The sequence below is a fragment of the Oncorhynchus keta genome, chromosome 7 (assembly GCF_023373465.1).
Source record: "Oncorhynchus keta strain PuntledgeMale-10-30-2019 chromosome 7, Oket_V2, whole genome shotgun sequence".
Classification (NCBI taxonomy): domain Eukaryota; kingdom Metazoa; phylum Chordata; class Actinopteri; order Salmoniformes; family Salmonidae; genus Oncorhynchus; species Oncorhynchus keta.
In genome coordinates this window covers 33,126,138-33,141,744 of record NC_068427.1, presented here as the reverse complement: position 1 = coordinate 33,141,744, position 15,607 = coordinate 33,126,138, and the positions used below count along the sequence as shown (strand labels likewise).

General features: G+C 41.6%; 2 protein-coding genes across 2 annotated transcripts in view; both read right to left on the bottom strand.

The window, feature by feature from the left end:
* Positions 1 to 558: 558 nt before the first annotated feature.
* LOC118385850 (collagen alpha-2(I) chain-like) lies at positions 559 to 4,111 on the bottom strand. The gene is made up of 12 exons (XM_035773006.2): positions 3,903 to 4,111; positions 3,633 to 3,733; positions 3,485 to 3,526; positions 3,356 to 3,382; positions 3,153 to 3,224; positions 2,960 to 3,025; positions 2,845 to 2,871; positions 2,674 to 2,718; positions 2,555 to 2,590; positions 2,273 to 2,353; positions 2,019 to 2,115; positions 559 to 701 (listed from the first exon to the last, which is right to left on the bottom strand). The coding sequence occupies exons 1-12, from the start codon at positions 3,985 to 3,987 to the stop codon at positions 559 to 561; spliced, it is 822 nt and encodes a 273-aa protein (XP_035628899.2). The 5' UTR covers positions 3,988 to 4,111.
* Positions 4,112 to 6,992: 2,881 nt separating this feature from the next.
* ttn.1 (titin, tandem duplicate 1) overlaps positions 6,993 to 15,607 on the bottom strand; it is a 178,750-nt gene continuing 170,135 nt past the window's right edge. The window contains exons 230-235 of the mRNA XM_052522660.1: positions 10,630 to 15,599; positions 10,361 to 10,517; positions 9,448 to 9,944; positions 9,094 to 9,247; positions 8,488 to 8,796; positions 6,993 to 8,343 (exon numbers count right to left, since the gene is read on the bottom strand). Of these exons, the coding sequence (XP_052378620.1) occupies positions 8,057 to 8,343; positions 8,488 to 8,796; positions 9,094 to 9,247; positions 9,448 to 9,944; positions 10,361 to 10,517; positions 10,630 to 15,599 (6,374 nt within the window). The 3' untranslated portion in view covers positions 6,993 to 8,056. The remainder of the gene's footprint in view (positions 8,344 to 8,487; positions 8,797 to 9,093; positions 9,248 to 9,447; positions 9,945 to 10,360; positions 10,518 to 10,629; positions 15,600 to 15,607) is intronic.

Genomic DNA, 15,607 nt, shown 5'->3' with positions numbered 1-15,607 from the left:
TCCACAACACCAAGAGTGTGTTCATGGAATTGAATAGGAAAACAATCAGATTAGACAAAACATTGTGAAAAAACAGGGGTGTAGCTCAAATGGCACCAGATTCCCTATACTGCACTACTTTTGACTAGAGCCCTATGGGGCAGTAGTCCTAGTGTCACAACACCTAGGGACCCTGATCAAAAGTAGTACACTATAGGAAATAGGGTAACATTTGGGATGCAGTCATGGACACTTTTCCAAATGTAGCCTAAGAATGTCAGACGTACTAAAACATCAGTGCATGTTTACCTGAGCCATAACATCAATCCATTCAGAGCCACTGTAGACGAACAGCATGCGAGTATCTCTCCTCAGGACCATAACATTTTCAGATCTTAACTCCGACATCTCGCTCTCACCATTCACAATGTAAATCTATTGTTCAATTAATAAAAAGGTTAAAAAATGTATTCAATGGACGGTTCAAAGAGGTTAAAAAATGGATCAAATTATTAAATGATTAAGTTGTTTGATATCACCCAAACATCATGATGTTATTCAAGCATAGAACGATTCTTATTATACACTTACAGATACTGCCTTATCAGCATTATATTTTCCAGTGCCAGGGATTGGCATGAAGGAATTTGCTGAAGAACAATTACAAAAGGCAGAAGGTCCTTTATGGCCTTTCTCCCCTCTGTGTCCTTGAATAACATATACTAGAAGAAAACACAAGAACGTTTTTTAATCAAATCAATAGCTGTTTGTATAATATATCGTAATACATCATTTATACTCAGAATAATGTATATATAGTGCCGTGTAAAGTTTTTGCCCCATTTCTAATTTTCTCTGCTTTTGCATATTTCTTTATACTGAATGTTATCAGATCTTTAACCAAAATCTAATATTAGATAAAGGGAACCTGAGTAAACAAATAGCTCAACAATTACATACTTATTTCATTTATTTCATAAACAAAGTTATGCAACACCCAATGCCCCTGTGTGAAAAAGTTATTGCCCCTTACTCCCAGTAACTGGGACCCATGTCATCCAAAAAGTTATACTTTTAAATAATATGTCCATAGAACATTCTTCCAAAAGTCTTGATGATCATCTAGGTGCTTCCAGGTGCTTTTTGGCAAACTTGAGTCAACTTTTTGGACAACATGGGTCCAAACACTGCATTCCACAGTAAGAACCTCATACCAACGGTCAAGCATAATGGTGGTAGTGTGATGGTTTGTGGATGCTTTGCTGCCTCAGGACCTGGACAACTTGCCTTAATAGAAGGAACCATGAATTCTGCTCTGTATCAGAGAATTCTACAGGAGAATGTCAGGCCATCCGTCTGAGTTGAAGTTGAGGTGCAGCTGGGTCATGCAGCAAGACAATGATCCAAAACGCACAGTCAAGTCTACATGAAAAAGTCTAAAAAGCAGCAAATTTGACATTTTGGAATGGTTAAAGTCCCGACCTAATCTCAATTGAGATGTTGTGGCAGGACTTGAAACTAACAGTTGATGCTTGAAAACCCACAAATGTCGCTGAGTTAAAGCAGTTCTACATGCAATAGGGGCCAAAATTCCTCCACAGCGATGTGAGAGACTGATCAACAACTACAGGAAGCATTTGGTGACACAACTCGTTATTGAGTGTAAGGGGGAAATTGATTTTTCACATAGGGGAATTGGGTGTTGCATAACTTTGCTAATTAAATATATAAAATAAGTATATATTTGGGGTAATTTTAAACTCAGGTTCCCTTTATCTAATATTAGGTTTTGGTTGAAGATCTGATAACATTCAGTATAGAAAAATATGCAAAAATAGAGAAAATCAGAAAGGGGGCAAATGCTTTTCACGGCACTGTAGGCCTATATAATAATGTATAGATATACACTGAGTATACCAAACATTTGGAACACCTTCCTAATATTGAGTTGCAGTCTCTGTCACGGGAAAGAACCTGTGTTCTTAATGTTTTGTACATTCAGCATACATACGATATATGATATCAATAATATACTTAACCTTCCCCTGGAGCACCAGTTTTTCCTGTTGTGCCCTGTTTGCCCACAACTCCATGATATCCAGTTAACCCATGCGGTCCACAATGACCTTTTATTCCCTAAATACAATATGGAGTAGTGCAGAACAACATCAAAGGAAGTTTGTTTAGTCTAACCTTTTGAAAATGAAAGATAGTTAATCATTATTGCAAAATTAATTATTTTCAGAAAAAACTGTAGGCTACAGAGACAGCAGAGACAGCAGAGACACTTTACCATTGTCCCTCTATGCCCGGTGCTTCCCCTAGGTCCATCCAGTCCTCGTAATCCAGTGTATGCTTTTAGTCCTCGGTCACCCTAAACCATTAAGCATACAACTATATAATCAAAAACGTAACCATTAAAATTGAAATATTTTGGCTACAAAATGCTTCTTCAATTAGACATTTTCAATGATTGCTGTTCATTGGCATTTCTCCAAATCCAGGTTTGCTGGCTAAGGGGTTTGTTTCAGCATCTTTAGCCTTTAATGTAAGAGAATGCTGACTATTCATTCACCTTCTGTCCATGGAGACCAGGTTTTCCAGTGGAACCCTGTTAAATAACACACAAGTTGAAGGTTGAGTAAAAGTACATGAGACGTTCCAATTGGGAATGAAACTTGATTGACAATTTACCTTTCCACCTTTTTGTCCCGGGTCACCTTTCAGTCCCTTCTCGCCCTGTTTATATCATAAACATCACATTTTCACATGTAATTTTAGTTTACTTGGTGCTAGACATACACTATTATTGTGTTAAGTATATTATTTGTGAAACTATGAATTATTAAAGCAGTAAAAGCTTACTTTTGAACCAGTGCGTCCTTGAGGACCCTGTAAAAACACAAATGTACATTTGTTGTAAAAGCAGCGTGAAATATACCGGTAGAACACAGCATTAGTTATTATGTGGATAATTTACCTCATGTGTTCCAGGTCTGCCAATGTCACCGAATAAACCACGCCAGCCTCTATCCCCCTTCTTTCCCTAGCGATGAGTAAAGACAGACTAAAACTTATTTTGGATGTAGCACTCTCTATACCTATCCATTATTCAAACTACAGCTTATATACCAGAAAGGGAGCCCAATTGCATTTGAGATTGTGTCACTGACCTTTTGGCCTATGATTCCTATCACACCAGGGGAACCATGGGTTCCCTCTTCTCCCTTTTGACCGCGTCGACCCTGCAAGACAATGTCCAGTCACATAACTGTCCCACTACTGATTGTGTCTTTCTGATGCGTTCCAGTGTCATTCTAAAAAGTCTCATATAAATCCTATGTATTATTTTTTATTATAATGTATATATTCATACCATCTGACCCTTTGGTCCTTTGCAGCCCTTTAAAGAGAAACCGTGAAAATGAACTGCATAAATAATAACTTAATAAAAATGATAATTATTATTATCAGTTACAGTATATAGAAATCAAGCGAGTACTACCTTTTCACCCTTTGGTCCCCTGAGATATTCCGTTATATCAACCTGAAACAACAGTCAGCAAGAACATATGACAGACATCTAACTTGCATCTTACACTGTAAACCAACATAGTCTGAATTGTTTATGTGCTGTTTGCTATGTCCATTACCAGTAGGGCAGATGTCCGTGTCGATGGAGGAAACGGAGGAGGAGGTGGAGGAGGAGACAGAAATGTTTTGCATTTCGGAACCAACCAGATATTCTTCTTACCTGAATAAGTGAATAAGGTGAGAAAAATAATCAAGTGAACAAGGTAAGCCCCTTTTTTATTTTCTCTCTTTTAAAAAAGTTATTCATCTCATAGTTCCTTATTTGTCTCAGTCCAGCATATTTTTATCGTCTTTTTATATTGAAAACACTACCAACAATCACTACAAACCTGATCGGAAGGATGGTGTAGCTTCTGTGACTATGACAGTACAGCCAATGAAAAGATGGAGTATAAAAGCATATTGCTTTGGCATGTTACCTCAAGATCTGAAAGCAAACACTTGCCAGTTAGTTGCAAGTCAACTCGTCAATATGACTACTGTATATCATATGCTGTGGGGCAAAGCCCAACCTTAATAAGGCTAGTTTTCCTGATATCTAGCCTCCAATAACTTGTAGCATAGCCATTAGCCAGCTATTCAGAGCATCAACACAGGAGTACTGCCAAAGACTGCGAAACCCCCCTACATCATCAACATAGCCTAAGATTTATATCTTATAACTACTTTCAAATGTAAATATTTCCATACATTTTTAAAAATAACATCTACTGAATGTCTTACCTCACTGTAAGCTCTGTTCCCGCCGTAGCAATACTGTTGCTTCTCTGATAGTCCTGATTGCAGGGGCCAATACTGTAGTTGGATCTCAAATTGCAAGCTTGCACCATATATCCACTTATCTCAATAAGAATGGAAGTGCAACTCTGGCAGTAGTTGAGTAAAAATAATTAAATAATGAGTAATACTGTTGCAGTGCCAAAGAGATGCAGTTTTTTAGCCTTCAGTTCATCGGGCTAAATTCTCAGAATCTCAAAATGTGTCAGGTTGATGCATTTGCTACATGTGCTGATATGGTGGAACAAAAAACGACATCTCTTATAGTAGATACTATTCCTGCATCTGCATCCTCTGCATATGCAATCTGCAGTTCCTACATCCATTTTGACTGTTAAATTAAATATATATAGCCATTGATTCTTGAAGAATAGAACTTATACATGTCTTGTGAGTTTAGTTCATCTGTCATACCCCATCAGAACCCAAAATACAAGCTTATTTTACTCCAATGTTTGTAAACAATGTCAACATAAACATACAATGTATTTCAAAACATGGTTAAAACTATAATTTTGATCTCATAGATGGTCAGTCCTTGCATCCATACTGTAGCTCTTGTTTATGAATTTGAGAGTGGTAACAGCTATTAACCCCCAAAAAGTGGTGGTGTGCCCGCTTTGTTATTATTTGAATTGTGGATTGCCCCTTTAACCTGGGTATTGGTCCGTCTGTGTTCAGACAGAGTGTAGCTGATATTTGGCTCAAAGCCCAGCAGACTGTAAGGTCACTGAAGTTGTGTATGTATGACACAATCAATCACAGTTGTATATGATATTGACCTTTACACCTGGCTACCTTTAGATGTCATGTCATGCTGTGTTGAAGGAATACTGCAACTAAAAACTACCATTAACTATTTTATCCATTAGTCCACTGTTAATACAATCCCTCCAAATAATTAATGTCAGCAATCAAGTTTTCAAGATAAAGCAATGTCAGTGGAGATTTTTTGGGTGTTGATATATCATATGTCGCAAAACGCATAATTGAAAGGTTTTTAATTCTTAGTTCTTGGTTTATAGACCAGAGTTAGACCTACACCTGGTTTGATTTAAACTGGGTCTGTGAATAAATTCATTAGACCTTAATTTATGGATTTCACATGACTGGGAATACAGATGTGCATCTGTTGGTCACAGATACCGTGGATCAGGAAATTAGTCTGTATCTGGTGTGACCACCATTTGCCTCATACAGCGTCACATATCTCCTTTGCATGGAGTTTATCAGGCTGTTGATTGTGGTCTATGGAATGTTGTCCTACTCCTCTTCAATGGCTGTGTTCGAAATTGTTGAATATTGGTGGAAACTGGAACACGCTGTCGTACATGTCAATCCAGCGCATCCCAAACATGCTCAATGCTTGACATATCTGGTGAGTATACAGGCCTTGGAAGAACTGGGACATTTTCAGCTTCTTTGGTTGTGCAAACCCAGTTTCATCAGTGTCTGGCTAGCCTCTGGAAGCAACGTTAGCACAAGAACTGTTTCGGGAGCTTCATGAAATGGGCCAGGCAGCCACACACAAGCTTAATGCACAATGCCAAGTGTCGACTGGAGTGGTGTAAATCTCACCTCCATTGGACTTTGGAGCAGTGGAAATGGGTTCTCTGGAGGGATGAATCACTCTTCACCATCTGGCAGTCTGACGGACAAATCGGGGTTGGCCCAGCGTCGTCCGGGTTAGGGGAGGGCTTGGCAGGCCGGGATTTCCTTGTCCCATCGCGCTCTAGTGATTCTGGGCCTGGCGCATACACACTGACACGGTCGCCAGGTGTACAGTGTTTCCTCCGATTCATTGGTGCGGCTGACTTCCGTGTTGAGCAGGAATTGTGTCAAGAAGCAGTGTGGCTTGGCTGGGTCGTGTTTCGGAGGATGCACAGCTCTCGACCTTCGCCTCTTGCAGCGATGGGACAAGACTGTAACGACCAATTGGATACCACGAAATTGAGGAGAAAAAGGGATCAAACATGAAAAGCTAAATAAATAAATGGTTTGTTGAGATCATTGTGGAAGAACAGGACAGACCTGCACAGAGCTCTGACCTCAACCCCATCGAGCACCTTTGAGATGATTTGGAACACCGACTGTGTGCCAGGCCTAATCATCCAACATCAGTGCCTGACCTCACTAATGCTCTTGTGGTTGAATGAAAGCAAGTCCCTGCAGCAATGTTCCAACATCTAGTAAAAAGCCTTCCCAGAAGAGTAGAGGCTGTTATAGTAGCAAAGGGGGGACCAACTCCATATTAATGCCCATGATTTTGGAATGAGATGGTTGACATACCTTTGGTCATATAGTGTATGTAGGCCTACAAAACGTTGATGAACCCTGTTATAGACTTTCAAAATAACACACAGCCTAAGCTATATAACTTTGACAAAGCGTGGGACAATATGTACTCCAGCCTAAGCTCTCCCGAAATGAGCTACCTAAACAGGTTAATATTCTGTACTGTTCTGTAATATTCTGTATAATCAAATTGTGACATGTGACTGTGGTATCCATTTAGTTCTTATTTTCCCCTCTACATTAGTGGCTATGTGTTGCATGTGAAAGTGAAGGAATCATTGATAAGGAAAGGAAACTGAACATCAATACAAGGTTCTTGAGATGAATAAAGAAACAGAGTTGTTCACTAGTGCTGAAATCATGCTTTATTAAATCAGTCAAATAAAACTCAAGGAGGATGAATATAGTAGTAATTCTACATCAATAGACTCAGTTAAATCAAAGTGCAGGGCATTATTATTCATGCTTTTTGCTTTCTTTGTTTCACGGTAGATGGTATCACCATGGTACATTCACTTGATGGTTACCCTGACTACTGGCAAGGTGAAATTCTAAAACTAAAACACACTCACACACACAAAATATTACCTAACAATCCTCCAAGTGGTGGCACTGTTTCTGCAACGAAGTACTTGAATTGACTTTTGTTTTTTAATGGCCAGGTGATGTTACGTTTTAAAAAGCCAATTCAACTGTCCATTGCCGGAAACAGAGCACAAAAAAATAGAGCTCAAAGTGCAGGCCGCTCGCACCTTGAGCATGTCATTAAAATGGTGGTATGACATAGTCAGTCTGAACACAAGACCTAGTTGTGCTACTTACATGAGGGTTTATGCAAACAGCACTCAGGGTCTTATGATCATGTTACAATTCATATGAGTATTTGTAATATTGCACGCACAGATGCACGGTGCATAACATTGTCTTTCTCTGATTTAGTATAAACTTCAACAGGGAACCTCTCTACCTGTTGAGGAAATCTTAAGACTTCAACTTTTTGTTGAGGCACGGAGTTTAGTTTCAGGTTTTTCAGGGTATTCGTTTCATGTGAAACTTTCTCCTGTTAAACATTTAGTTCCTTTTGTTTCAGTTAATATTGTCATAAATAACAATTCATACATTTTCCATAACCGTTAAATTCGGCTATATACATTATGTACATGTCACAGAAAAGTGGTTCAAAAATCCTAGTCATAATTATCCAATATGGCACATTTTATAACAACTTTAGACTTTAGTCTAGTTTGGCATAAATTTATGTCAAGTTTGGTATAAAAATAGTTCATATTTACAAGAACAGAAATCCAGGTCTTTATCAAGTAAAGATTATTTTTGCTAATTCAATAAATAAAAAGGTACTGGAGGAGGGAAAATGGGGGATAGAAATGATATGTTTACGTGTTGTTGTTTTTTACATGGATCGAATATGAATGTTGACAGTTGCCATGGTAGATCCAAGCTTGTTGGACAGTTTGAGGGTGTACGCTCCGGCATCGTCTTCCTTCACACAGGGGATTACAAGGGTGGTGAGGTCCTCCGTGGTCTCGATGTGGAACCGGTCACTGTCTTCATCACACTGTTTCCCTGTGCGGGTCCACTCAATCTCAGGTGTTGGGTCTCCAGAGAAAGCACAGGACACGCTCAAAGGCCTTCCTGGCTCAATGCTGACATCCTCTGGGAGAAATTCAATTTTGGGAGCTACAGGGCAATGAGAAAAAAATAAATAGGAATTAATTAAGGTGTCAACTTCTTATTGAAAGCAGAGGAACAACATACGATAGTCACTCAGACTATACTACTAATACCACTACTAGATGTATAGGTAAGGGTAATTCATCTCACCTTTACCAACACCATGAGTAAGAGCAGTCATTGAGGATCCATGAGTTGACATTGAACTAGCATGACTTGACGTTATTTCACTTGACATTTTCATCATACTGCTGGAGCTCATGGATACCATTGATTCAGATGTCATGGCGGACATGCTAGCAGCAGACATGCTTTCAAATTGTCTTTGGAAAGAACCTTCATGTGTCATTGATGCTCCAGCCATATGGACTGATGTGGCTGAGAAACTGTCACTGTGCAAGCTGGCAGCAGCAGCTCTTTGCTCCATTATAACCATTTTGGCAGGTTCTTCAACAAGAGCTGTGAGAATAACGCAAATGATGAGGTACATGGCTAAATGGTCATTTCTCGATGGAGATACTCAAATCCATCTGTGTATATTTCTATATGAATATAAACAAAATGGCGTGTCCATTTTGTTAACATTCTATGGAAAATACTGGTAAGGAAAATTAAAGATTAGTCTTTAATTTAAGCTATTAGTAAAATTTTGAGACTCAAGTTTCATTTTTCAAAAAACTTGGGAAGCTTTGCATTATCACACTGTACTGTAAGCTGTTAATTAAACAATGGATTGATGAAGCAATGACAACTTACTGATGACGTTGAGAGATGATGTTGCAGAGCACTGTCCATATTTGTTTTCGGCTTTGATGGTGTATTTGCCACTGTCTGCAACTGTGGCCTCAATAATCTCCAGAGTGTATACATTTTTGGAACGGCTCAGTTTTGTGTTTGAGGTCATAGATACCTGTACCGAGAGAGCCAAAATAATAACATATTCGTTTCTGTTTTGTATTAATCAAGTACCTATACAAGTGATGTTTGTAACCTGACTTGCTTTGTCTGATTGCCCCGGATTGGATGAATACAGTTCTATCGTATTCAATGTAATTTAATTGAAGAAATCAAATCAAACATTATTTACAAAATCATTGGTAGCCTACTCACCATTATGTTGTCCTTAAACCACTCGATTTCAGGGGCAGGCTCTCCTGCAATCTCACATGTGAACTTGACGTTCTGTCCTTCATTGACATTCTGAGAGCGTGGCTGCACAAGGAATGATGGTGCATCTGATCGTGCTTCAGTGACAGTAGTGTTGAACTGGCACTTGACAAGGCCATGTTCGGTTTTGGCTTCACATGTGATGACCCCCTGCTCGTATTGGCTGACCTTTTTGATGGTCATAGTATGGTTGTTTCCAGACACACCATATCTGTAGTCCTCTGAGTTGGCCAGTTCCATTCCGTTCAGGATCCATCTGATATCTGAAGCTCTGGGGATGTTGGCTCTCAGGGTGAGAGACTGGCCTTCAGTCATGGCCATCTGAGTATGGGATGCCTTGATTTCTGTGTAAGACTCAACCTCTCCGTAGACAATTTCCTTTTTAATAACCTGCTCTGAAATTTCTGTTTTTGTTGCAAGTGCTTTGGATTTGTTTGAGGCTAAGACAGAGAAAAGGAGATACATTGATTAGATATTAGGCCATATGCAGAATTATAAGGTTTATAGATACTGGACTTATCAAGAGATAAGTTGATTTAATAAATAATATAAACATAACAATATCACCAGAACCGGGCCTTAATTATGATAAATAATTCCTACATTGGCAGATAACTTAGCGGTTAGAGCATTGGGCCAGTTACCGAAATGTTTCAAATACCGAAGCCGACAAGGTAATAAATCTGTCAATGTGCCCTTAAGCCAGGCACTTAAACCTAATTTACACCAGGAGCGCTGTACTACTATGACCGACCCTGTAAAACAACACATTGCACTGCACCTATCCAGTGTATGTGACAATAAAACATTTATTTATATATGTGTATATATATAGTATAGTATAGAGTATGCATACCTTGAATAGAGACAATGCAGCTTGTGGATGATGACCCAGCACTATTGGTGACTGTGCATTTGTAAACTCCACTGTCAGAGGCCTCAGATTCATAGATTTCAAGGTGTGCCGAATCATGCTCTTCATGAATTTCATATTTTCCACCGTGAATGAGAGTCTGCAAATGAAAAAGAAAGAAAGAAAGTACAAAAGCATATATTTCAACCTATATTTAATACCTTTGAAATGTCTATTCAAGTGTGAATATTAAATCAAATGTGACTAAATACCTTTCCATCCTTCATCCATGAGATCTCAGCTTTAGGATCTCTAGTCATTTTCACTGTCAGCTTGATGATGGAATCTGCAGATGCGGTCATGTCCTGAAGACCAGATGAGATGGAGGGCTTGGTTTTGAGGGTGACTTTCTCAGTGGGTGACTTAGGTGTAGGGCTGGTAGGGGACTTAACTCTCTTTGGAGAGCTGATTGATTCAGGAGACTTCATCCTTGGTGGAGACGTGACTGGACTAGGGGAATGCATTGGAGGCTCTTCGTATGAGTATGTCACTGTAGAAGAGACCTCCTCTTTGGCTTCCGATCGGCGGATGGTTAGACTGAAGTGCGCCTCTTGGCTTCCCTCAGAGTTTTCCACCATGATTGAGTAGCTGCCTTCGTCTGACATCTCAACAGAGGTGATTTCAAAAGTAGACTTGTACTGTTCTGTAGTGACATGGTGGCGAACAGAAGATCCGATAATTTGTCCCTCACGCATCCAAGTTACAGTTGCCACTGGTTCACCGTCAACATCACATGCAAATCTTGCAGTCTCTCCCTCATTTAAGGTGAGGGACTGTGGTTTTGTTAGGATAGATGCGGGTAGAGTAGTCTTCTTTCCTTTAAATGTGCTGGACTCCTCCATGTGTGTTTCGTGTGTTTCAACAGTCTTCACCGTCTTGGAGGATATTTGGTAAGCACCTATCTTGGTTGCCACAGGAAGAGCTGGGGGTTCCTCGTCTTCGCGAGGTGCCATATAGCTAGAATACTCTCCCATGCCTGCGACATCCAGAGTGGCATAGTCTGAGCATTCTCCCACTGCATTAGTACAGACAACACGGTAAGTGCCACTGTCCTCTGTGGTGCAGTCAAGAATTTGAAGATACAGAACTCCGCTCAGGTTGGATATACGGTACCTCCTGCTCTCGGTTATCAGTTGTCCGTTATGGTACCACTTCACCTCAGCGGTTGGCTTTGATTGGACGTTCAGTGTAAATTTGGTGTGCTGACCGTATGGCACACGATGGGAACGCATCCTCACAGTGACTCGTGGGGTATGGTCGAGGCTGAAGGGCTGCATACTTACAACCTCCTTCCTTTCTACTGATGTCCGCTCGGATCTCAGAACGGCTTTTCTTGACTCATATCTTGCTAGGTGGTCAACCTTTGCCAACTGTACAGTCTCCACCTTGGATCTGGAGGCTGATCTGACAGTAGCAAGAGGACTAGGGGAACGCGGACGGGTTCTTTCGGGGGTGGGTGACCTTCTCCCCTCAGTTTTAGTTGCTATATATGTTGACACATGGGAAGTTGTAGTTCTGTCTTTCTTCACGGTTCTAGTTTTTTCTTCAAACTCCATGTGTTTCAGTTCACTCTTGTAACCGGTTATTCTTTGAGTCGTTTTCACATTTCTCAGCATCTCTCGATCCTCCCTCTCCTCCAACACTCTCTGGTTTTGTCTTGGCGGTCGGAATGTAGCCTTGTCATGGCGCAGGCGAAGGTCAACATAGCTTGGACCAGCCTCATACTTAGAAGGAATACGATAGTTTTCATATAATGGAACCTCTTCACCCTCACCCACATCTTCATAGACTGTGCGTCTTGGTGATGTGTGGCGCAGTGCACCTAATTCAAAGCGTACAGGGCTAAGGCTTAGTGGGGATGCAGAGTAGCCAAGTTCTAGTTCTTCCTCAAGTTGAAGTCTCTCCTCCTCAGTTCTCTTCATTGCCAGATATTCATTAATTGGCAGGAGAAGCTCCTCGTCTGAGAGATCACCAAGAGACCTTCTTCTGATTCTGTGATATGCTTCTATTTCAGGAGATGGAGTGCGCTGCCTTGAAGGTCTGACAGTCTCCAAATCATCCTGTGAAACTTGTGGAATACGCCACTTTGGCTTGTAAGATTCCTTGATTCTTGGCAGAGGGACTTCGTAGAACTGATCCCACCTGGAGAGACGGATGCGTTTCAGTCTCTTCTGTGAAATCTTGTCCATTGGTTCAGGGAACTCATATTGATCGCGGAGTTTCTTGTACCATTTCATGTCAGAGCAAGGTTTGTAGTGTTTGATTTCCATATCTTCCAAAAGAGCAGTTGGGCCACGTTCACGAGGTTGGGGAACATCATAAGGCATACGCAGTCTCTTCTCCTCTGCTCTCTTTTTCCTTTCTTCTGCCCGTTTCTTATCTTCGGCTTCAGTCTTGTCCTTTTTGGTTGCCTCTACCGGTTGGCACAACAATGTCGCTTCTCTCAAAGCTTGTTGTGCCAAAGTAGGAAGTGGCATGACATCAGTTCCAGACATGATTTGAGATAATCTGACCTTCTTCTCGATTTGTTCTTTCTCTGCTTGTTTCTTTTTGTCTCTTTCACTCTCGTAAACCTTTTTCACATGGGTGATGCGGTCCACCTTGAGAATGGCTTGACAACTGGCAGATCCAGCTGAGTTGGTTGCAGTAACTCTGTAACAGCCAGAATCGTTAAGTAGAGTATCTTTCACATGCAGGACAAAGTAATCCAGGCCCTCATGGACCACTTCAATTTGTGGACCAAATGCCAATGGCATGCCATCTTTCTCCCACTTCAGAGTTGGGAGTCCTGACACTCTGATTTCAAAGCGTGCATTCTGGCCTTCCCTACACTCCACGTTTGCCAGGAGACGTTTGAACATGGGCCTCAAGGTATTGTCTGCTGGTGCTGGGCGAGGTGTCACAGCCAGTTTTGCCTTACAGCTGTCATCACCAAATCTATTACGGGCCACAACTGAGTACTCCGCATCGTCATCAGCATCAACACAGTGAATCACCAATTGATAAAGACCCTTGTCGGTTATGAACGTATACTTTTTCTCATCATCACCAGGAACAATCTTCTGGCCAGATTTGTACCATGTAACACGAGGCTCAGGATGCACAGTGATAGTCACACCGAATCGAACATCTTCTCCGATGTAAGCTGCATGGTTGAACAAGGGCAGGGTGAACTCTGGTGGTTTCTGGAGCAGTCTTGCTGTGTCCACTCTACGTTTCACTTTCCTCACCACACGGGCTGTGAAGTACTCGCGGTATGATCTGACTCCGTTTACAAAGAGCTCTCCGTAGGCACTGTCCTCACCATAATCGTTGATGATCTTGCATCTATAGGTGCCGTCATCTGCTTTCGTGACTCCCTTGATACATATAACAGCTAGACCATCCTCATAGTCGATTTCATACTTGTCACTTGCCTCTAGTTGACGCACACCGCAGTACCATGTTACCTCTGTGGCACTGTCATAGTTTTCAATGTTGCAAGCAAATTTGACATCTGCTCCCACATCCACCACTGTATGAATGATTTGACCACCGACTGGGCCATGTTCAAATGGTGCGATCTTTACTTTGGCAACTGTGACACCTCTCTGGGCTCTGATTGCACCGCCGCTAGCAACTCTTGCTCCTGCAACGACAGTGGCCCATTCTTTCTTTGCCATGGCCTGGTAGTATCTCTTATGCCTTGTGGTTATTATTGCTGTGGCACTGAGTACTTCTGCTTGCATCTTTAGCCAAGGATGTTCTAAAGCTTGGGCAGCAGTCATACGGTGCTTGCGCTCCTTGGTGAGAAGGCGGTTGATAAAGTCTAATGCTTCAACAGAAGGTACTTTGAAGGTTTCGTCATCGTAACTGTATTCAGCATTTGAGATGTTGTCAATCATCTGCTGATGAGTCTCGGCAGTAAATGGATTGAGTCCACTGAGAAGGACATAGACTAGAACACCTACTGGCCACATGTCAGTAACACTGCTGACCATGTCATTCTGGTGGATCTCAGGAGCAGCGTACTCAGCTGTAGTATACTGAACCTTGATCTGGTCGCCAGGAGTCAGGTGTCTTGCCTGTCCTAGCTCAATGATCTTGACTTTACTGCCCTTTCTTGTGGTGTACACAATGTTTTCAGGCCTGATGTCAAAGTGGCCATAAATCTTGTCGTGTAAGAACTCAAGAGCTTCACATACTTGTCTGATGTAGTTGACGATTTCACGCTCATTCAGCTCAAAGTCGGCTGTGCCGAGGCGTTCAAAGATGTCTTGACCTGAGACGAAGTCATAGATAATGACTAATTCCTCAGTGCTGTCGAAGGACTCATGAAGACACAAGAAGTTGTTGTGTCTGGCCAGGTTAAGTGTAGCAATTTCTTTCTTGATGAATGCTTGATCTGCACCCCTCACCTTGACGAATTTGGCCATGTATGTCCTCTTAGAGCTGGTCTCAACACAACGGTGAACGATACCAAACTGGCCACGGCCCAGCTCCTCAGCAATCATGTACTTGGTATGCACATTCTTGGCACATGAATGTGGAGCCTTTTGCTTGGGAACATCTCTGTCACTAACCTCGCTGTCATAGCCAAGGACTCTTGATTTGTCCTCCTTTGTTGTAACGGGACTACTTGGTTCACATGGTTGACTTTGACCGAATTTGTTCTCGGCTATGACTCTGAACTGGTAGCTGGTTCCTCCGAACAGGTTGATGATGGTGTAGCGAGTATCACGAGACTGGGCAACACGTTCCCATCTGTCAGATGTTGTGGGACACTTCTCCACAACATAGCTGGCTACTCTGCTTCCACCATCATTAGCAGGTACTTGCCAACTCAGAGTGACTGAGTCTCTAGAAACATCACTTGCTTTGATACCACGTGGTGGGTCGGGTACATCGGCAACATCCAGTTCAACTGTCTGTTGGTCAATACCAAATCTGTTCTTGGCACAAACGATGTAGAAACCGGCATCCTTCCTATCAACTCCGTTGGGGAACACGAGCGATGTGAATGACCTTGTGACGATGACTTGGTAGTATCCGTTGTTATCAATGAGGTCTTGTCCCTTCTGCCAGGTGATGACAGGATCAGGTTTGCCACTGAATGGAATCTTGATATTCACAATCTCTCCACGGAGGGCAGGGATAGCCTCTTTGTCCTTCAGATTCTTGGGCAGGTTAATCTTGGCAGGGACTAGATAG

Coding starts and splice junctions, on each gene's coding strand:
- LOC118385850 (XM_035773006.2), bottom strand. CDS start 3,987: ATGCCAAAGCAATATGCTTTTATACTCCATCTTTTCATTGGCTGTACT. Junction 2,719..2,844: donor AAGGACGCACTGGTTCAAAA/GTAAGCTTTTAC, acceptor TGATATAAACAG/GGCGAGAAGGGACTGAAAGG. Junction 2,591..2,673: donor CGGGACAAAAAGGTGGAAAG/GTAAATTGTCAA, acceptor GTTATTTAACAG/GGTTCCACTGGAAAACCTGG.